Source organism: Erithacus rubecula (genome assembly GCF_903797595.1).
Source record: "Erithacus rubecula genome assembly, chromosome: 6".
Taxonomy (NCBI): domain Eukaryota; kingdom Metazoa; phylum Chordata; class Aves; order Passeriformes; family Muscicapidae; genus Erithacus; species Erithacus rubecula.
This window is the reverse complement of record NC_136688.1, coordinates 36,458,705-36,481,652: the sequence shown is the minus strand read 5'-3', so window position 1 is coordinate 36,481,652 and position 22,948 is coordinate 36,458,705. Positions and strand designations below refer to the sequence as shown.

Genomic DNA, 22,948 nt, shown 5'->3' with positions numbered 1-22,948 from the left:
GCCCTGCCAACACCCTGTTAACCAGTATTTAAAGGTCCTGTGGATTCATTACAGATACTCTTGCTTGTTTTAATGGCATCATTGAAAAGGTGTATTTCCCAATACTGAAATTTCACTACATTTGTCTTAAATGTGTGTGTGCTGAGGGATTATGAAAGTAGTTTATTACGAATAAGTGCAAAGTAATTTGTTTTGTTGGTACTAAGGTATGTTTCATACCGTGCCTCCTAAAAATTGAAATGTTTTTATATTTAATTGTGACTGGAATACGGGCAAATTACTTACTTAAAATAGTACTTAAGTTGTTGTTTTTGTTTGTAAACAATTTCAGGAAGTTCTGCATCAGACATAAAAAGAATACAGTTGAACCATAAAGTATACCTTAATCATGTTTATCTTACACTTAATATTATGTCAGTGCATCAGACAACATCACAGTCATATAAAGAATTAAAAATAAGTACATATAGTTACTGAAATACGTGATATGTATTTAACAAAAATAAGAATTCTGAATTACTAGGCATTGATATTTAACAGTAGAGTGCATGATATAAATTCATCCTTAATTCTTGGCTAACTCAGTTATGAGGAGAGAGCACGATACCTGCAAACCATTGTTCAACATCATCTAGAGCCTACAACATTTGAAGATTTTGCTGCTCAGGTTTTCTGCCCAGCACCTTATCACCATTTGCCCTCAGAGACAGGTAAGAAGTAACAAACAGTTCTTATAAAATCTTACTTGAAATGCAGTATCCTTACTTATAAAGACTAGAAATTCAGACCTTTGCACATCATGAAGAGTTGCCATTAATTGGAAATAACATACATGCTTGAGAACATGGGCAAAGTTGACTTTCAATCTTTATTCTGTTTTCTGGCATCATGAGCCAATGCCTGGCATTAAGATTTGGCAAGATGCTTTAATATAGCAACCAGACCCTGTATGTTTACAGCAAATTTTATCACAAGCCCCCATATAAAGTCTGCTTGGAAGCGTTGGTACTGTCATCTAGGCTAGTTCAGGTAGAAATATTTTTAATTGCACCTTCCTCATAAGTTTCAAGGTTCATTACATGTTTGCAATGTAAAGTTTTAAACTGAAATCTGAGCTTCACAATCTTAATTTTGTTCCCAGGCTATTAGTCACAAAGTTGGTTTTAAGGTAATGGTTGCTTTCCAGTAAAATACCTGTTTTATAAGAGGATACTGCATTTTTTGTTACTAATAAGAAAATCGGTAAAAGAAAATGAGTAACTCAAGGCCTTCCTGTTCTGACATTTCTTGAACTCCTTATGATTATTTCATTATTTTATTTCCCCTCTTTTTAGATCATTAAATATCAGTTCTGTTTATCTGAAGGTAAGACAAAGTGTCCAAAAAACCCCTTTGTTCCTCTTACTTTTACTAGAACACTAAGCTTGTAACCAAATTGTATGCAAACTTTCCTTGTTGCCCTTGTTCACACTAAAAAGAATTTCACACTGATTGAGAAATGACCACTACATCCTCTAAAAGTTTAGTCTTTTACTAACCTCAGGTCTGCATGAAGCACTAACACTGGTTCTGGGATTAAGGTAACTAATGATAGAGGCAGCTGTTGAATGAGTAACACTTTATTGTGTTGACCTTTGTTTCTCAGCATGAACAAGTAGTACTGGATGGCAGTGGTGTGTTTTGTACCCTGTACTGTCTTTCATTGATGTTGTAAGACATTCTGCAGTGATAACTTAGGAGAGATGGAGAAGAAGAATGTGTAACACTTGAAATCCCCTGTTCAGAAATACCTTATTTAATGACAATCAAAGTACTTCCATGGAAAAACTGTTAATCTAAATGTAATAAATTTAATTAATAAATAAGAATAGTGTGGCAAGTTGTTATCTGAAAATTTGTTTCTCAATTCCAAAATATTTACCAAAATCAATTCTGAATTATCAATTATCAATTATTAATTAAAAATTATGTTAGGACTACAGAAAGAATGACTGAGATGTTGAGGCTCCTTTACTTTAAAATACAATAACTAGAAATGAGATGCAGTTTCAAAGTATAATAAGTGATATAATTATGCTAGTGGAAATAGTTGAGACCAAAGGTAAACAAAATTTAAAGTAAGTAATTTAATTAAAGCAGTATAAAAATTAGCAATGTAATTGAAAGCATGAAAACATTTGAATAGGAAAAATCTGTAACTAGAAACATTAAAAACAAACAAACATTAAAAACAATAACCAGGGATACCAGCCCTTGCCACATTTCCTGTCAGTATTCCTAGTGAATATTCAGCACCAGACACTAGTATATATTCTTGTGCACTTGTTGAAGTTCTGCCTACTCCTTTACAGAAGTCTTGTTCCAAGCCAAGTCATCCTGCCCTCTTCCTGGAATTCTTTCTTCCAGGGTGAAGCAAGGCTGCTTTTCTGTTCTAGTTTGGTGCATCAGAGTATACTTCTCTACAGTGGCAATCCTGTATTCTTTTAAAATGGCTATTCTCTAGCATGATCTGAAATGAGGTTATGATTTTTTAAAAACTTGATTTTAACTTAACCTTTCTATCAAAGTTAATAATTTTCTGTAGGAATCTCATTAATAGGAGCTTGTGATGTGTTTTACATCTGCACACATGCATGTGTGTGTGTGCATACCACGAAATACAATGACCTGTCCTGGCAGCCACATTCTTCTGGATCTTGCATTGTGCAGTGGAAGTGACCAAGACATCAGTGTCAGGAGCAGCCAGCAGCTTCCTAGGACAGACGTGCAGCACAGTGTGAGCCAGCATCAGAGTCAACCTGGCCCCACATCTGTCTGTCTCTGAGCTTGCATTGCAGCCAAGGGAAGCTGGGGATGCTCTGGTAGTCCTGCCTGCAGCCTGATCCCTGTTCCACCTAGAGCTCCTGAACTCTGATAATACTCAGCTCCAGGACAGAGTGCCTGGAGTAGCACTGAACCATCTGGCTCCAAACTGACTCTAGAGGGCACAAATTCTAAAGGGTTACCCCAGGGTTTGGGATTAGCCTGGAAAGCACTGGTTTCCAGTTCTAGCAGACCATGAGCCACGTTGCTGCAGATGACCAAAGTTTCTGGTGGGCTGTCATCCCAAGGAAGAGTTCACCAGCATGCTATTGAAAAAATAAATACCCCTAAATTTCCATGGCCTCTACAACAGGTGAATTTCTTAAAAGAAGTACAGAGCATTGAATTGTGCCAGGATTACACACAGGAGTGGTGCTGGAGTCCTGCCTGGGAATCCACATGCATTTATCACCCTCAAGATGACTCAGACAAAACCTTGCAAGCTCCCAGCCAGATGTGTCCATGTCATTTGAAAATTTCTAACCAGCTTCTAAGAATACACATTTTTGAAATACAAAATATTTAATTTATTTATGGGGCTTCTTTTAATAAAACATTATTGCCCTGAAGAGACTAAGAAAAAAAATGTACATTTTAGATATTATAGACTTAATTCTTTTAGTGGATCATGATCTCCATGATCCATCTTCTGATTATGTTTAATTTTATAAAATACTCTATACATTTTTTCATCTAAGAAAGATCTTAGGAACTATGAGGCTTCTACAGCCCATCACCAGGTGTTACCATTTTGTTGTTGCTGCGATCCTGTTGGCCAGGTTTTTTTCATTTGAGCTATGAAAATCAGAGCAAATAGAGAACATGCCATTCAGTAACAAACTGTGTTTTCTCAGATGAACTTATTTTATCAAAGGCTCAGACATCAGTAAAAGCTGTTTCCTTTTTTATTGTGACTGCTCTTCAGTACAGTGTGATTGTAGCAGCTGCTGTTTTATCTAGAAGCTTAGTTTGCTCTGTCAAAATATCTGACAAGTCTACTTTCAATGTGCAGGAACCTGACTAGTGTAGTGAATGTGTACATTTAAAGAAATTGAGATTTACCTGTACTTAATCACAGAATGCAATTCAGTTGCCTCTGTGTTTTTTACCTTGTGCTGTTTCTGTTACATTGAGTAACTGCAAATACTCTGCTAAATAGAGTAACTCATCCTATGCAGATATTGAGTGAACCAGGTCTCTGTGACAACAGAATAGGTTGAGGGAACTGTCAATGATAAGCTCAATTATATTGAAGGGCATATTGACCTCACGATGCCAAGATTCTGATCTTTAAAATGTACTCATGTCTTGGGCTCTTTTTGTCTGTCTTCTTTTGTTCCTTTTCTTACTAAGACTAGTACCTTATTACAGTAAATTTTTAAAGAAGAGGCCCCTCTACATTCATCATAGTATATTCCTTGTGACAAATGCATCAGGCTTTTTGGTCCCAACAATCATTCCTGTATTTTCAAGCCTGCATTCAGAACAGTTCTGCTGCCCCACTCCCAAAGTAAGCTAATCGAGCAACAGCTTGTATTTTCTTCTGCTGCTTTCTTGGTGTGAAACATTGAAACTAATAGTCTTTTTGGCCCTGTACCAGCCCTTCACAGATAAGAATGATGGTGCTTTTGTCACTTTTTTGTAGAAGGATCTGAGTCACACTTGGTGGTGGTTGTTTGTGATTGGAAGTGAAGCTGAAATACAGAAGTGAGGGCTCTGTGTCTGGCAGGGCTGGAAGAATTTCTCATTATCCTTTCTCCAATCCAAACTTAGGACTCTTTTCCTATTTCAAATCAGAGCAAAACCTCAAAACTTAGTGACATTTTCCAAAGCATTCATATTGGAATAGCTGAAGCTGAAACCTCTTTGTCCTAAAGTCAACCACTTGGGTGAAGGTACACTCAGCACTTTGAGATGGTAGATTCAATGTGGACTGCTAGAAACCCAAACAGATCAACTTTCTACCTTTAATGAGATGGGTCTACTGAAAAAAAAATAGCATGATTGTTAAATTAAAAAGCATCCCATGCATACACACAATGGGATAAAATTAAAATTCAATTCTGACATTTCCTAGTTTTGTTTTTTCTTTTTACTTTATTTTCTTGTGATATTTGCCTTGTGTAATTATTTCCATCTTTGTTTTAAAGTATAGGGCAAAACAGAATTTCTATAACACTGATTACAGCCCCAGGGTACATAAGCAAACTGCAGTTTGAACCTCTAGAACCACCACCTCCTGCAGACTGAGATAGGACAGTAGTTTGTAGGAATGGTAAGCTCTCTTAGCTCTGCCTCAGTCTCCACTAGTGGAAAGACTGGGAATTTTGCCAGTGGGTTTCACTGTTATTTGGCAGAGAGAAATAGGCTTACCTCACACACATGGTTCCAGCTAGGTTCTGAAGAGCATTCTTCACTGGACATAGACTTGGCTGCTGTTTTGCCATAAACTTAATCTTTTTTTTTTCCTGTGTTCTTTCTCATGCCTCTTAGTTCTTTCTCTTCTACCCAGTTCTGGTCTCTCAGGTCTTTAGACCATCTCTTCCTCACCTTTTTGCCTTGCTTTGCAGATGCTTTTGCACTCTTTCTACATCTGCTTCTTGCTTAGTGTCCTCATTTCACAAAATTAATGAGAGACTTAATCGACTTGATTCTAGCAAGGTTACTGAGCATGATGGACAAGTTGGCCAGCTTTGGACTGGAATTTTTAAGAGTGGTGAAGGGCACAAGCTGTACAAAAATGATTGACCTCTTCCTTGAAGGTCAGGTGGGACATGCTGAATAATCTCAGAAGACCATCAAAATTTATTGACATGCACAAATTATATTTTCCCCTGTGGTCATCCACAGACACAGCACTCAGGGCAGTGTTGATCCAGAACAATGAGGTGTGATGAAACCGCAAAAACTGAGAGTAGTCTTACCATGCACCACCCTTTCAGGCTTTTCCTTGGTGAACTTTTCACCTTTGAAAGTCAGAACTGATGCACAAGATTAGTCAGATTCCTCCATCTCACCTCATTTCTAATTCAGCCTGTGTGTAGTTAGGATTCAATTTTAGATTTAAATAGTTCATTTCTGACTCAAATAACCAACATACATTAGGAGATTCTAAGTTTTTTCAAATGGAGTATGAAAATGTCACATTTCTACTTTGTTGACCCACCTCCTTGTTCAGAAGCAATCAAAATGGCTTTGCATTATGGCCCAAAATACCATAGCTGATCAGGCTATGGTATTTGTCACTTGTCAAATCTAAGAGCAGAAAAATATGGGTCATTTCCTGATGTTTTCTGCCTCTTCAAAATCCAAAGACATCTATTTTGTTTATTTTATAGAACTTTCTGGCTTCAAATAATTTGTCCATAAATCCTTCATATATAACCCTATTTTTATATTATGGATAACTAGATTTTTTTTTGTTGTGGTTTAAGATGGTATTTTCCAATTCAGTATTCCTACTGAAACCACTCCAAACCATGTGCTGCTTGATCACTCCCCCACCCCTCTGCAGGCTGGAGAGGAGAACTGGAGAACATTAAAGGCATGGGTTGAGATAACAACTATTTACTGGAAACAGCAATAAGATAAGAAAATTAACAACAGCAACAACAACATCTATACTAACGACAGAAAGTCCAAGAAAGAGGCAAACAATTCACATGGACACAAATGCACCCCATCCCTAACAATATCCAGCTGTTCCTTCTGCCATGCTAGGCTGGTCTGGAAGGGAGCCATTCCCCCATCCCTGGAAAATGACACAAAGTTGCATAGAATAACCTGTGTGTCCTGGGCATGGTGCCATCTGGCTACTGCAAAAATCAACCCTGTCCTGGCCAGAGCCAGGACATTTTCCACCTTTTATTCTATACCATCTCCATCATTACCAGATCCTACACCTTCCAACTATATACATATATCTTCATATATACATAAGCATGAGTGTCATTTCCATAGTCAGTGACCATCCCTCCAAGGTGTCTGTCGACTTCCTTTAGTCAATGACTGTGGGTTCAGTCCATCCTAGATTTCTTCCAGGGCAGGAGGGCTGGTGCGCTGTCAGGTGGTTGCAAGCTGCACCAGGAGCTCACAAATGGAGCCATTCATGCTCATTGTCCACAGCAGTTCTGGCATACAGCGGCAGTGTCATTCAGCAACCATTTTTACACAATTCAACATTACAGACTGTTCTAACCCAAAAATCAAATTCCCTGGAGATACACACTGTGTTTCCCTGTCCCAAGTGCACCCAGGTCCTTGAGCAAAAACAATCCCATGGATGGGCTTGCCTTTTCTTGAGGCAGGATTAATCCAAACTGTCTTGCCTAACACATTTATCATATGCTCCACAGGGACTTTGTATTCTTCTGCAGTACAGAGAGGTTTTGATTGGGCAGGGCAAGCAAGGTAGATCCTCTAGTGTTAACTAACCAGGGGGCCTGCACAAAGTGCAGATCCCAGTATTGAAGGTCTCACCAGCTATTGTTTTCAATGTGATTTTTTAACAGTCCACTGTACCATTCTATTTTCCCTGAGACTGGTGCAGGATATGGAGTATGATACACACACCCAGTATCATGCTGGCCCAGGTGTCTATGAGAATATTTTTTATATGAGTCCCATTGTCCATCTCTGTTCTTTTGGGAGTGCTATGTCACCACAGGAACTGCTTTTCAAGGCTGGTGTTCTGGACAGTGATGTGAGGCACAGGGTGTGTCTCCAGGCATCCAGTGGTCATCTCCATCATTGTCAGCACATAACACTTGCCTAGGCAGATCTGTGGGAGTGTGATGTGATCAATCTGCCAGGCCTCCTCACATTTATATTTCAACCCTTGTCCCCCACACCAAAGAGGGAACCTGACCATTGAACCTGACTGATTGCAGTGCTTGTTTCACAGTTATGGATAACCTGGGATATCCTGTCCACTGCTCAGTCACAAGCCCATCTGGATGGTGCATCTCTTCCCCGATGACCTGTTTTATAAGCCCACTGAGTCAGATATAATTCACCCTTACATTCCAGTCCAGACCCACCTGAGACACTTTAATCTTGGCAGCCAGATCCCTCTGTCTTGTTGTTGCAATTTTCTTCAGTACCCAGCTCCAATACTCTGGTATCATCAGCTACCAGAAAATGAAAAAGAAAGGATATGTTCACTGATGGCTCCTAGCATTTTGTAGGCATACATCAAAAATGGAAGGATGATGTATGGAGTCCTACATGCAAGTCACAGAAGCTGTTGAGGGACAGGTGGATCAAATCAGGGTGCAGAGCCTGAAAACCACCCAGCTGGCCTCAGGTGTCACGAAATGAGAGGAATGGCCAGCACTCTACACTGACTCATGCATGGTGGCAAATGCTCTGTGTGGGTGGCTGCAACGGTGTGAAAAGAGTGATTGGCAGTGCAGAAGGAAACCATCTGGGCCACTGAACTGTGGTAAGACATCACTGCCCGTGTAGAGAAGTTGGTTGTAAAAGTACGTCATGTAGATGCACACACATCTTCTGTATTGCTTCTCTCTGGAGCTGCCACAGCATTCTCCTTGCAAATATTCTGTCACTTTATCAGGGTTGCATAGGTGAACTGCTAAACCATTTGAGCAGAGAATTTCCCCAAAACCTCACCCATTCTTTCCCACACTCTATACTGCTCATGGCCATCCACCCTCAGGGCAGATTTCTGAAAGATCTCTCTAGAAATCTCAGTCCTGACTCTTAAGTATGGTGTAGGCTGCATTGAAGAGACATGGCAGACTTAGCAACAAGTATATGCTTTCCTTAACATCCAGCAGGAATTTAAAATTCTCAAAAGCTGTTTTAACAGGTCTGAAGGAGAAAAAGGGGTTGAAAAGCTGGGGGAAATTATCTTCCCCATTTCCTTCCACAGACTGGGTGTGATTATTAATGGACCCTCAGAGCTAGTGCCTGAGTAAGGATAGGAGAAAAACACTGAATACACATCCCAAATTGCCTTCATTGCCTTTTATCTTACCATGTCAGAAACTGATACCCCATAGTACAGAAACAGGGCAATCCTGATCCCTTTCCTTGCTCTAAAAAAGAACACCTTTATGACCACATGGAGGATATACTAAAACATATACAGGGTTAGGTACCACAGCCACATGAGCAGACTAAGCAACACTGTGACCAGTAGGTCTGGACCTAATACACCACATCAAATCAGATTAGATCAAATTTATTTTCAACTCACTCAGGGCAGATCTGTTGTTATCTCAACCCTTCGTGCCTCACATTGGGCACCAAAGAGGTCTGTTGTGTTTTAGGAGTGTTATTCTCCAATTCTGTGTTCCCACTGAAGCCATGTGCTGCTCCAAACCATGTGCTGCTCCATCACTCCCCTTCTCCTCGGCAGGCTGGAGAGGAGAATTAGAAGCATAAAAGGTAAAGCTCAAGAGATAAGAACAATTTTTACTGGAAACAGCAATGAGATTAAAAAAAAAAAAAACATACAGTAACAACAACAGTGCTAATGACAGAGGGTACAAGAAAGAGGCAAACACTTTGATGTAGGTGAATTCCCCAGAATAATACCCAACCAGTCCCTCCACCACACTACAATGACCCAAAAATGAGCCCTTCTCCAGAAATGACACAAGATGATATAGAGTAGCCTCCAGGTCCTAGCCATACCCCCTCCTGGCTACTGCAAAAATTACCCCATCCTGACCAGAAGCAGGACAATTGTGGAGAAAGATAAAGAGAATAGCATTTTATACTGAAAATTTTAAAACTCTGAAGGGGAAGCAAAACCTGCAAAATTTTTATATACCATGTTATGTGTGTATGAGTGTATGTATGTATATATATGCTTATCTAAAATCAAAAGAAATTTAGTTACTAATTAATCTGTTAATTTTTGTCAGACTTTAAATATATTTTAAGTGCTGTTATTCTTCACTCTTCTGGTGTAGTATGTTCAGATGTGAAAATCACTTTACATGACTTCTGTTCTTCAATAGGTCAAAGTTTCTTTAAAAAAATGTGGTTAAATGTAAATTTGTGCTTTTGTCCACAGGAATTAGAAACAAAATTTTAAGCTATGACTGGAATAATACTTTAATTGAAATAATGGGGCAGACTGAGATTTTCTTTATCCAACAACCCATGATAAAATTCCACACTAGGGTTTAACCCTTCAATGCAGACTAACTAGCTTAAAACTAGCTGCTTTTGCTTCTTTATATGATTTCAGGAGTCTCATGTTAAGACTGGCTATAATTTTAATGAATTCAGTACTGTGAAACAGCTGGAGAGCAGAAGCCATACATCAAATTGCCATTTGTTTTTCCTTCTCAGTTGTGTGTATGTGTGTGAGTATTTAGCTGTTTTCACCGATGTTAAGCAAGCATTTCAGACAGTGTTTAGGATGTATCTCATTGATATTAATAAGGATGTTGGATCTGGATAATGTCATAGAATTCTTTTCTTTCTCTCTCCCTTCCTTTTTGTTCTTGTAATGCTTAGTTGGTAAGTATGATGCCGTATTTCAGAGCTGTTGCTTCATTGCACATAACTAACTCATCACTCTCTTTAACCTGTAGCATGAGCAGCAATTGCATAATGAAATTCGAAATTCCGTTTTCTGTGCTCATCTGTTAATACCCTTCAATCTCTGCGGTTCGTGTCTCATGTCTCACACCTGTTATCTTTTATCTTTTCTCCTCCCCCTTCCTCACTTCTTTCCACTCCTCCTTCCTCATCACTTCTTCATTCTCAACAAAGAAAGAAATGCTGTGATATTTCTTCTCCTTCCAAAACCTCCACTAGAAAGCATTGGCCACATCAAGGTAAAGGGCAAAGGCTTGAAACGGAAGGTCTTTCACGCTAGCTGTGAATGGTATGCTGTGCAAAACAACAACGGTTATTTTCTATTCTCTAATTTCCACCATTTGAAATGCTTTAATTTCTTGTAAAATCAGAACAAGATAGAATTTCAGAAAATGCGAATGCATGTTTCCCTGCCTGCCTTTTTCTATAAGGCACAGTGAGTCAGGCATTATCATGCTTTTCCAGATTGTTTGGCAGTGAAGTACCTAGTTCATGAACAAAATTACTGTCACCAGCTGGGGAACAAATAACAGCCCTTTCTCTCCCCTGTCACTCTGATGGGTCATGTCAGTTTGAAGATAGAAACTACTGTGCTGTTGCTCTGGAGCAGGCAGGTGAGGGACCAGGCAAGAACAGCCAGTTGCTAAATACCATAGGTTATGACAATCTTTTAAATTTGCTCCTAGACTTCTTACGTTATGACCTCATTTGATTTTAGAGGAATCTTTCAAAATAAATCATGACCAGTTTTGAATGATTTTTCCACCCTTTATATGTGAAAGCAGAAGCAGAGAGATCTTTAGTTCTGATTATTGCATTATTATTTTAAAGAATTACCAGTAATAGCATGATGTGGAGGAAATAGCAAGTGATTTCTGGCTTACTGCAGTCCGCAGGGGTTTCCCCATTGACACCTGCAGGACCAGGCTTGTGTCTCTAAAATTATATGGGTTAGAAGCCTTCAGAGGCAACTGAGGTAGTTGAGTTCAATCACTCTGTCAGTCTCTGTAAATGGCTAATGAAAATGCAGTTTAGTTTTATGGGAGTTCATAGTATTAATTTTCTGTAGCATGGGAAGGAGAATGTAATTTTGATTTCATATTTTCTCCTTTTCCTTTTGTACTTCTGTGGAAAATTTGGAGACAGGCTGTTTGTAGGAAAGAGCCTTGTCCCTTGCAGTGAGGACTCTGGGGCCACTGCAGCATAGCTCTGGGCACTGGGCTAACGAATTACATATCATTGTCTCAAATTCATCTTGTTCCTTTTACAAAGAAACGTTAACATATAGTGCATCCAGTTAGTACAATCTGTTCAAGCTTCTGCCTTGTGGGCCCTGTAGGAATTTGCCTTTTGAAGCACCAACTAAAGTTGGTATGGGAGAAGATGTTTTGCTCTCTCAGTTGGCCCCCAATTCACACTCCACCTCTTCAGCAGCATTCCTAGAGCTCCCTTCATGTGCAATGAGCTGTTAACCTTCATGTTCTCATTAAGACTGGATTCTTCTGGGTTGTGGTTTGACTAATGATTCCCCATCCCTGCAAGGGAACTGGAGCTGTTTGCTTTCCTGGTTAGCAGGAGGACACTGCCCACTTCAGTGCTGCCTCAATTGCTCAGAGCGAGGGGGTTCTGCAGTCCCATAGCTCAGTGGTTTCTGGAATCATCTTTCTGTAGGGGTGGATTTGTGGCAGTTGCTAATTCCATGAGCAATACCATCAGCCACAGCCAGTAAAGGGCTAGGCAATGCTGTGGCAGTGACAGCAGCACTGAAATTCCCGTCTGCCCCTTGCTAAGAGATCCCGCGCCGCCAGCGCGGAAGGCGGCCCTGACCCGTCTGGTTCTTGCTGTCCTCTGCAGGCTTCTGCCCAGAGACTCAGCCGGGAGAAACTCCAGCAGCAGCAACAGCACAGGTGGATGGAACAGACTTAGCCTCTCCAATGTCTCCTCGGACTAGCAAGAGCCGCATGTCCATGAAACTGCGCCGCTCCTCTGGCTCAGCCAACAAGTCCTGAGTGGCGAGATGCCTGCAGCTTTCTAGAGAAGAGAACTGGCCACCCTTCCCGCAGCCACTCACGCCTTCTGGGTTTTTTGACTGCTCACACCTCTCATTCAAGGATAATGTCTCTCATGTGTGTGTGCTCATGCCCCACATACTCCTTTTCTGTATGTTTATTTTAAACAGTGACACTGGAATTTTACTTTAATATCTTAGCTTTGTTTTTTTTATACCAACCTTCAGTCTGCCTTTTTTTTTCTTTGCAATGCGGTTTTGTACCCTGCACCTTTTACCTACTTGGATGATTATGGATGATTAACTTTGGGTTTTAACTCTGGTTGATCTTGAATCAACATGGAATTGGAGACTGCAGTTGGATTACACTGTATTTATTGTGCCCCATTGCAATTTTCTCTGTAACAAAGAAAGAAATATGTACAATTTGAAAATGAATGTACAATTTTAAATTGAAGTTGCATTTGTAAAGTCTTTGTCAGATGTCACACTGTTAATGCACAAGACGTGTACAGATTATTTATGTTGAGAATAAAATAGTTCAATGGCCTTTCAAGCATTACAGAATCTAAATGAAATAATTTACTCATAGCACCCTTTCATCATAAAGCAATGTATCATTTCATAATTCTGAAGATAATCTATGCCAGGAAAAAAAAAATCACTGTGCTGAAATTCTATTTATGCTTGGCTTCCAAATATTTTTATAATGTTTGCTTTTCCAAGTGGTGTCAATAGTAAATGCCATAGAGTTTCATGAGTTTTAGCCGTTATCATTAGGCTCCTCCATCTAGATGTATATTCTTTTTTCTTACATTAAAAAAAAAAAAAAATCTAAGCAAACAAACACTTTTCTGATAGAAATTCGTTGCTCTGATGATGGGTACTAGGGAAAAAAAGGGAACATGCTCCAGGAGCCTGGCCTGAAATGCTAATAATTTCAATCTTCTGAGCGCAGATTAGTACACAAGTTCCACCCACCCAGAGGTATTTTCCTACAGAAAATTAAATGCTCACATTTTGAATCTAGTAAACAACAAAATGCTGTTAACAAAATGTAGCATGGCGTCGGTACTAACTGCATGTGTAAATAAATATATCCTATAGGCAACAATAAAAAAAGAAATTATGTATTGTCATTCATGTAGTATCTACAAATTTGTAATGGTTGAAGAGAAGACATGCTATTTAATAATCCAATAAAATTATTCTTACCACCTTTTGTATATTAGTCATTCACCTCACTGATTAGATTTAGTCCAATTTATAGAAGAATTGTGTATTACATGCACATGGAACAGCTAAATGCAATACACAGCTTGGTTTTCCTTTGTATTAAAAATACACACAAGTTCTCATGAATGCCCAGCTGAAAACTTTTCCCCGTATCTGGTAAATATATTGCACGTAGCTCTGCAAGTAATACAAAGCTGAGGTTGTTCCCTCTGGCAGGTTGGTTGTTCAAGTGCTAATTGTAGGAGCAGTTAATAATCATCACGTTTATGTGGTCTGAAGCCCTTCATCTTTGACTACACAAGGAAAGAAAGAACTATGGTTAAAAAAAAAAAAAAAGAACTTTCTCCAGGGGCAAACTCATTTAATTGCATAAACAGGCATTTTTACCTTAGTCTCTGTTGCCAACAGATGACAGAAAAATGCATAACTTAAAATAACATGCTTTATTTTTGGCATATTAGCGAGTTGCAAGTTTAGCCTCCTTTGTCAGAAAGCAAATCTTGGCTGCATTAGGTTATATTGTATGAATTCATTTGTCCAGGTTCTAGAACTAAAATGACAAAGTCCATGAAGCACATTTAACGTAAAGCACTTATCATTTGCTTGCAGCCTTTGGGCATGATACATCTTCTGTTGTGTGTAACAAAATATAAAACTACAGATATAATTGCTTTAGAGGATGCTAATCAAGGGATTGAAATATTTTGCATGCTCGTGTCAGAGAGAGTATTAGAACAAAGACTACAACTGGGATCAATCTGGTTTTTCGGAAGTCACCAGCTGACCCACTTTGCCCTGCTGAATTCAAGAAAGGCATGAGCTTTCTTTTAAATCTTTTATTGAATTTTCTTGCCCTTATTTTTAGCCCCATCTGCTATCACAATTCAGAAACAAACACCCATGAAAAAAATAAATAAGTAAATAAATAAACAAACAAATACTGGCTGAAGTGTCAATAGCTGGTAAATTCAACAGCATTTCAAAGCATTTGGCCAGAGCACTGTCAAAGCCAGGGAATACACACCGCGGGTTGCTTTGCTAAAGGTTGGTGTCGTTAGGGAGAAGGAAAGTAGCCTGTCACCTGCGCTTTAGCAACGTGTCTAAAGACTGCTTCGTGTCCTAATTTCAGCTGTTCGCAAGACTCGGAGGAGCTCACATCAAAAGCGCAGCTCACAGGGAGAGGGGTCGGAGGCCGCCTGAAAAGGCGAGCCCCGCACACAGGGTGCTTTCCCTGCCTGCGGTGCAGGGGCTGGCAGGGCCACGCTGCCCAGCCTGGTGACACCGAGCTGCCATTCTGGATACTGTCCGTGCCGCACTAACAAGCCACTGACGGCTTTTGGAACAGGCAGCTGCCAGAGACGCGTGTTTTGCCTACCACACAGTTGCTAGAGTACAGAGACACAGCGTAAGCAGGAGATGCGTACTTAGCTATAGAAAATCAACACCTCGTATTTCAATTAAGCAGACAGCACGATTAATTTCCCATACGTTTTGCTAGCTATTATATGACTTGACACTGACTTAATATGAACATTTACCTTCTCAGCTATCTTAGTACAGAGTACAGCAAACAAAACACCACGAATGTTGAAGCTCGGTGGCTAAGGCTATTAAAGCGAAATCACTAAATCAGGCTCCTTTTCTCACGAAAAATAATTTCTCTTTTTAGATACCCTATATACAGCCGTACTTCTCTCCGCCGCTACGGAAGATGTACTGGCGGTGTGCCGCCGCCCGACGCCCCGGCATCGCCCGCCTCCCGGCCGATGCTCGCAGCGCTTCTCGCCTGTTGCTGCCGGCCCGTGGCGGTGCCACGGCTGGGGAGCTGCGGGCGTTGCACTGCGGGGCTCGGCGGGAGCGCTGCCGGCAGCGGGGCCCCGGGGCTGAGCGCGCCGCCGTGCACCGGGCACCCACCGGCCGGGAGCCACCGGGCGGCTCCTCCGACGTCGTAGCCCTGAGAGCCGCGACTTTCCATAGGAATTACAGCGTGGCCAGGGCTCGCTCGGCTAGCCCGGGCTCCCGGAGCAGTCCCAGCGGGGCGGCCGCGGGCCTAGCAGCCCGGCCGGACGGGCACCTGGAGCAGCAGGACCTGCCTGCTCTCGGGCGGGTGGCACTTGCTGGCGTGCCGCGCCAGCCCGGGCGCGCTGAAGAAGGTGGCGGGGCAGTGTTTGCAGGGGAAGCCCTGCCGCTCACCGCCCGCCGCGCCGCTCTCGGGAACCCCGGCGGGCGGCGGCGGCGGCGGCAGCAGCAGCTCCTCCCGCACGGCGTGCCACAGCCGGTGCTTGTCCCTGATGTCCGCCGAGGGGAAGCGGGCGCCGCAGAGGTGGCAGGCGAAGGCGAGGGGCCCGCGCTCCGGCGGGCCGAAGGCGGGGGGCCGCGCTGCCCCGTGGGTGCCCAGGTGCTTGCGGAGGTAAGCCTGCCGCCGGAACCGCTTCTGGCAGCAGGGGCAGGCGAACGCCTCCCCGCCGCCCGGACCGGGGGCGCCGCCGTGAGCGGGGCCGGGGCCGGAGCCCAGGACGGCCGGGGCGCTGTCCGCGCCGCCGCGGTGCTGACGGGCCGGCGGCGGCGGCTGGGGCCCGGCGGGGCCGCGGGGCCGCCGCTCGGGGCTGTTCTCCTTGCCCGGCGGGGCGGAGGCGGCGCCTTCCGCGCTGGGGCCGGGACGCGGCTTGTGCCAGCGGCGGTGCGAGGCCAGGTTGGCGGGACAGCTGAAGATCTTGTGGCACTCGGGGCAGCGGTATTCGACGCGCACGATGCGGGAGCAGCGGTGCTGGGCCAGCGCCAGCGGGTCCGCGTACTGCTCCTTGCACAGCTGGCAGATGAACTCGCCCAGCGGCGTGCGCCCCGTCGGCGGCCCCGGCCGGCCCTCGGGCGCCTCCTCTTTGATGCGCAGCCCCAGCACGGGCGAGGTGGTCACCTCGTCGGCGAAGCTCAGCTTCCGCGTGGCCTTGCCCTTCTTGGCCGGCGCCTTGGCCCGAGACGGCCGCTTCGGCGCGGGCACCGACGGCGGCGGCGGGGCGGGCAGCGGCGTGCGCGGCTGCAGCAGCAGCTTCTCGGCGGGCGGAAAGGAGGCGGCCAGGGGGAAGGACTCGGCGGAGGCGGGGGAGCTGAGGCACCGCTCGAAGAGAGCTGCCCGCGGCCCCGCCGCGCTGCACGGCCCCGCCGCCCCCCAGGCGGCCGGAGCCTCCGGCGGGGCGAGCCCGGGGCCGCCGCAGCCGCCGGCGGGAGGCCACGTCGCGGGGCAAGCGGCGACAGCTCCCCGCTCGCCCTCGCCCTTCTCCTGCCCCGGTCCCTGTCTAGCAGCCGGGCTGCCCCCGCCGGCGGGCGGCGGGGTGGGCGGAGGGTCCCGCTCCGGGTCCCGCTCCCGCGGCCGTGCCCGGTACGAGCCGCCGGCTCTCCGGCTGCGCTTGACGAGGAAGCCGCGCGGCATGGCGGGGTCTGGGGGCAGCGGGAGCGCGGCACCGCCGGCCCGCCCGGCCTTTATACCCCCGGCCCCGCTCCCGCCCGGCGTCATCCGCCCTCCGGCGGCCGCGGCCAATGAGGAGTTGGGGCCGGCGCTGGCGGCGGGGGGCGGCGGCCGGAGCGGCCGGGGCTCGGCTGCGGGCACGGGCGGGGTGTCTCGGGGAGCGCAACCCCGGCGCCCTGCGACACTCGGTGAGCTCCGGGGCCGGGAGTGGCTCCGGGACGGGAGAGACCCTGAGATGGGTCGCGGTCCGAGGGGCCGGACGGGGCGCGGCAGCAGCGTCTGTCGTGGGTGCTCCTGCCGGTGCCTTTCTCCGCCGCCGGTGCCGCCGGACCCGCACGCTTTCCGCTGAAGGGAGCCAGAGCTGGGAACTGGCTCCGTCCTTCTGCACGGCCACATAAAGAGATTTCCCAGTTTTTCCGGTGTTGCGGTGAGCTCCCAATGCCAGAGCAGGGCTGCCGGGCTGCCATGCCGCGTGTAATGCTAAATCACGGCTCTGCGTAGTGGCCGCGACTGGTTCCTTGGCAGCCTCGCCCGGGACAGCATCCCGAGCCCAGGGGAGGCAAGGGTGAGGTGTAGCACAGCTGTAAAAGCGCCCGAGCCTTCCCCATCCCGCCCCGCTGCAGCTCCCGGCCCGTTCCCGGCTGCAGCAGGGCAGGAGTGTTCGCTAAAGCACGAATCGCCTTTGGAGGGAATCAAGCGCAGCCGGGTCTCAGCAGCCCCTCCGGCCCCAGCATCTCCTTTTGTTACCGCCCATGCAGCCGGGGCTGGGTTTGGCGGCAGGACGGTGCTGGCCCGCCCGCAGGCCTGCTGCCCGCAGGATGCCCGAGATGCCGTGCCATTGGGAATGCCCGTGCCATTGGGAATGCCCGTGCCATTGAAATGCCCGTGCCATTGGAAATGCCCGTACCATAGGAAATGCCCGTGCCATAGGAAATGACCACGCTGCAGCCTCGCTGCCTCCCTGACCAGGCACAGACAGCCCTGGCCACGGCAGGACGGTCGGACTCACCCTGCTGGAAGCATCGCCCAGCCGGAGGAAGCAGAGAGCACCAGGAGAAAGGGAGAAACGGCACCTCTGGTTCGAGGGGCTTTCCAGAAGTGAAAGAAAGGTTTGAAGCCTTCATGCAAGACCAGAACTCCCCCCACCTGCTCAAAACACACTCTCAAACCACTTCTCTGTGTAAGTGCTGCAATTATATTTGCTTAGCAAAGTCTTAATCATGTTTTACATTACTGTCCTCTCCCATTTTCCTCCATTTTTAATGGTTGCACTGAATCTCCGATTAGATTATAGAGTCTGTGGGTTAGAGATCACCCTTTGTTAGTACAAACCACTGTAACTGGGACCAGTGAGCCATAGTTTCATACACTGACTGACTGCTTGATTATTACCCAAAATTTTTTACTTTCATAGCTGGGCTTCCCAGATACATTTCTCACTGAATAACTGGATCTCTGATTACAGATCCACTGTTCCTCCAAGCAATATGTACATAGTTCTTTCAATTTCACCTGGGAAACATTGTTCCCATTTGCTTTTTGCTTCATTGCAAAAATAGTCTGTGGTAGGAATGTCCAGGTCTGGAATGTCCAGTTCAGTTTCCAGTCCTAAGAGGTGAGGAATCCAGCAATGCCTTTTCCAGCACAGGAGTAGCTGGAGGTAGAGTACCAGTTGGAAAGGAGGTGTATGGAGTGCTTACTGAAACTCCAAACATTTTTCCAATAAAAGCTGTAGATTGGAGTTGCACCAGGGAGTTTCTCCATGTCCCCAGTGTCATCATCTGATGTGGCCCAGACATCCTGGAAAGGCCTGGGGAGTAAACTACAGTCACAGATGTGGAATCACTGCTGCATCTCCCCAGCTGATGTCCCTCCTGTGGTGCTTTTTGGCTCTTCCCTGATTTGGTGCCTGTCTGTGCCTCCCCCTTGCTCACAGTGCCCTCCAGCACAGCCCTCTGGTAGCTTTATAAACTTGCCTCCAGTTTATGGTCAGTTTCTAAGGTGAGACCCAAACCTGTAGAACCCATTATCACTTGGTCTTGCTGCAGCATGTGCCAGTGCCCACAGATGCCTGACAAAAGCACTGCCAAAATTGTGTGGGGATTCAAGTTGGTCCAGCCACCAGGTGAATTATTTCTCTCAATAAACATACTGGTTTCCCCAGACTGTTTCTGCCCCAGTACAAACTCCCAGTGCCCTGACTCCCACTTGGAAGGGTCACAATTATTCTGTGATTAAAGTTTATGTCTCCTCCCTCCTACATTTACAAGAGAATGTAACTGTAGTGGCTGGTATTACATGAAACTCTCACAGCTTCTAAGCTTTCTAAACTGTTACATGGGCTTAGCTTCTTGCCATCATCCTTTATTCCTACCAAAGGAGTAGAGTAAAAAATTTATAGTTAGAAAATTCAGGTAATTTATAATAACAGTCAACAATTTTGTGGACACACCTCCAAATCCTGCACTAATTTACTGGATTTTTTTTTCCCCATCTTACTTCATTTCATTGGGCCCATCACCTAACTGAGAGTGCAGAATTAGACCCTCCTGAACATGCTACAACAGGGAAATTTTAAGGTCGAAGCTTTTCTAAGCAAAGGGCTGAATGATGTTTTTTCTCCTGACCTTACACTGTGCTCTCTAGTTTGCTAGAATCAGGTTGGCCTTGATTAAATATGTTGTCTGCTTACACGAGTCATCCTTGTATGACCCGAGATTAACCAAAGGGTTAATCCCACAGTAAATAGGAAATCAAACTTCTAGTGGAAAAATGCAGTAGCTAGTAGGGAACTGGCAGGGTGAAAACAAGAGGAACCAGTTCCTTGTCTTACATCCTTTGCTTCCTCAGTCCATTCCCTCCTGTCTGGCTGAGGCTGAATGTTGGTGTGCTAGGGAATGGGAACAAGAATAGCACAGCACTGCTCTGCCTCCCTTTTTGCTAAAGTTTCCCATTTTGTTTGAGGGGTCTTTTACCCTTGTTCATAACTTTGCTGCTAACCTAAGCCTGAGGGACCCATTGAAGCCTTGCCAAGATTCAGCAATCAGATTCAGTGATGGCTGGATCAGCCTCTTGGGGACCTTCCAAAGTGAGGACAATCTTCAGATTCCTCTAGATACCTTTCCCTGTTGCTGCCTTCTTTTAAGGACATAGTTTAGTTGTGGGCTTATCAGTGCTGGGTTAATGGTTGAACTCTTAAAGGTCTTTTTCAACATAATCAATTCCTTGATTATGTGACTCTGGAGGATGCTCCATCTGATTGCCCAGGGTGCTCCAGAGTTTGGCACTAGAAGCTCATCATCCAGGTCCTTTGACATCCCAGCTCTCTGGAGACTGTCATCTCTGGCTGTGAGATAGGGATACCATTGCTTTCAACCCCAGCCATGTCTCCAGCAGCTCCAGGACACCTGGAAACCTGTGCAGACACTGAAGGAGAGGTCTACACCTCCAGGGTCCACGAATGAAATTGTCAAGCAAGTGGGCAGCTGCATTTATATTTTTGAACAGTCTTGGGGCATAAACAGAAAGAAGAATGTATGACAGAAATGCCAGCTGGCAGAGAGAAGCTCTTGAGTGAGGTCTGGTTCCCAGAGAAAACCCTAAAGACTCTTCTGGGGGTTGAAGGGACAGAAAGAAAAAGAGGAATTCCTTTTGCCACTTAGTAAAAGAAAAAATAACCACAACTTTAAAAAAATAAGAGTTAAAAATAAAATAGAAAATAACTATAAGCAAATGATTAAAGAACATTTCTCCTTCATGTTTCCCCTCCCCACCACAAAAAAAATGGTTGTGGTTGAGTTTTTTTATATTGCAGGATTTCAAATAAAGTTGACTTTTAAATCTTGCCCTGACATCTGGTTTGTAATTAATGGAGCAGTAAATAGGAGGGAGACAGAAGCTGCCTCAGAAGCCTGTCCTTGATACATGACTCTCCAGCAATATAGTTAGATGAGCGATACCACCCCCAGGCTCCAGCACTTAAACAAAATCCAGGCTGGTTTTGGTGGCAACACAAGACATTTCATCTTCCCCTAGAACAAGGCTGCCAATTATCTTGCTGCAGTTGGGCATTTGATGCTGGTGACAGACATTGAAGGAAATATCTGCATTATGAGGATATGGATAGCCTAATATAACTGACCTTGCTAGTATCTTAATTGTGTTTGGTTTTACCTGAGGACAATCTGCTTCAAGAAGAAAATGATGCTAACAGCTGCTATGTTTTCTTCATTGCTCAAATATTAACAAAAAGCCTTCTGTAAGGGAAGGTAGAAAACACTTTTCTGTGAAGATACTTGGCTTAGAGGGATTTGAAGGGTTTTGAAGACGCTATGAAAACATTTAAGCTTCCTGTTTTTCCACAGATGAAGTGATGCTGTGAACTGATCACATCACATCACCCATCACTGAGGTGATACTGGGAGGACAGTGGTGCCACAGCTCCTGTCCCTACTCCAAAAGTGAGCAGCTGTGTAAGGGCCAAAGGAGCAATCTCATGTTTTGGTTCTTCCCCATCTCCATCTGCATTAGCCCATTGCAGGGAAACCAGGTCCAGGGAGCACTTTGACATTCCCAAACTTATAAAAGTTATAGGAGACTTGATGGGACCATGATGACTTTTGTTACTTCATTACAGATTTCAGCTGGATTTCAGCTCATACCCCACAGGCTGAAGCCATTTGCCAAATTTGCCTGTAATGGAGTTATTTATTGATCTCACCATGTCATAAGTAGGAAGATTTGGCTTCCTTTGGCAGGAGATTCTCAGCAGTCTGTTCAAGCATCATTATAGGTTGCAGCTCACAGAAAAAAAAAAAGGCCTCCTAGCACAGAAGGCCATGGTTATCAATTTTATGGATATCAGTAGTGGCTTTCAGGGAGGCTGAGTCTCAGCTGCACTCAGTGCAGGTGTGTGTGCAGACAGGTGGATGGTTCTGTGTGCAAAGAGAGAACAACTGAAGAGACCAGCAGACAAGACAGCAGGACAGCGGGAGAAATGAAGTTTCTGAGGGATGCCTCTGCTGCATGCTGGTCTGGGAAACTCCATGCCTGCCTCCAGTAAAGTTTAGATAGGACATAGAAACATGCTGGTTGCCTAATTTCCCCAAAAGGGCTCAATCTTGGAGGCTTTCAGAGAGCAGAGATCAGGACCAAATGAATCACAGCCAGAAATACTTAATTGTGTTATGGTCACACATCATCCTGCTCTTGGGCTGGCACTGGAGCATATTCAGTTCTGCAGGAATGTGGTGCAGGGAGCTGAGCCCACAGGAAAGTATTTACATTTTTTTTCTTTCCCACCCAATCCCAATAATTCTTTCATGTCCCTGTTCTAAGGACACCTTATTCAATAAAATTCCTCTGACTCAGAGGTGCAACAGGCAATTCCCCAGGGCTGTTGCCCAAGACCTTTCTGCCACCCCTACTCCACTATACCCTCTCTGTTTCTTCCTTGATTTTCTTCAGGTCACACCAAATTCCCAGGTCCTTTTCCTACCAGAACTGGAGGCACTTCCTGACAGAAGTATGCTACTGCATCTTTGCTTGCCTATGGCAGGATTTGTTGTGGAATAAGGTGCAGGTATGGCCTGTCCACTGCAAAGCAGATGGCAGTGCAGGAGCCACCACTGCCAGCAAGAGGTGCAAAGGTGAGATGCTGACAAGGAAAACCAGTGGCAGGGGGTGGGAGAAGACAAGCAAACCAACATGGAAAGCTGGCTAGAAACAGATGGGCAGAGCAGCACCCAAAAGGAACAAGCTGGAAAATTGCATTACAAGGAAATAAACCACATCTGAGCTGG

General features: G+C 44.9%; 2 protein-coding genes across 3 annotated transcripts in view; one reads left to right on the top strand and one right to left on the bottom strand.

The window, feature by feature from the left end:
• The window catches only part of RALGAPA1 (Ral GTPase activating protein catalytic subunit alpha 1), a 126,807-nt gene extending 113,521 nt beyond the window's left edge, over positions 1 to 13,286 (top strand). The window contains exons 40-42 of one of the 2 annotated variants that reach the window (XM_079310200.1): positions 586 to 710; positions 1,335 to 1,365; positions 12,295 to 13,286. In XM_079310200.1, coding sequence (XP_079166326.1) covers positions 586 to 710; positions 1,335 to 1,342 — 133 coding nt within the window. In that variant the 3' untranslated portion in view covers positions 1,343 to 1,365; positions 12,295 to 13,286. The remainder of the gene's footprint in view (positions 1 to 585; positions 711 to 1,334; positions 1,366 to 12,294) is intronic. The other variant, XM_079310199.1, reaches the window with a different exon arrangement.
• Positions 13,287 to 15,612: 2,326 nt separating this feature from the next.
• Positions 15,613 to 17,111, bottom strand: INSM2 (INSM transcriptional repressor 2; the record flags this gene model as incomplete). The annotated part of the gene is made up of 1 exon (XM_079310233.1): positions 15,613 to 17,111. The coding sequence occupies one exon, from the start codon at positions 17,109 to 17,111 to the stop codon at positions 15,735 to 15,737; it is 1,377 nt and encodes a 458-aa protein (XP_079166359.1). The 3' UTR covers positions 15,613 to 15,734.
• Positions 17,112 to 22,948: the final 5,837 nt, after the last annotated feature.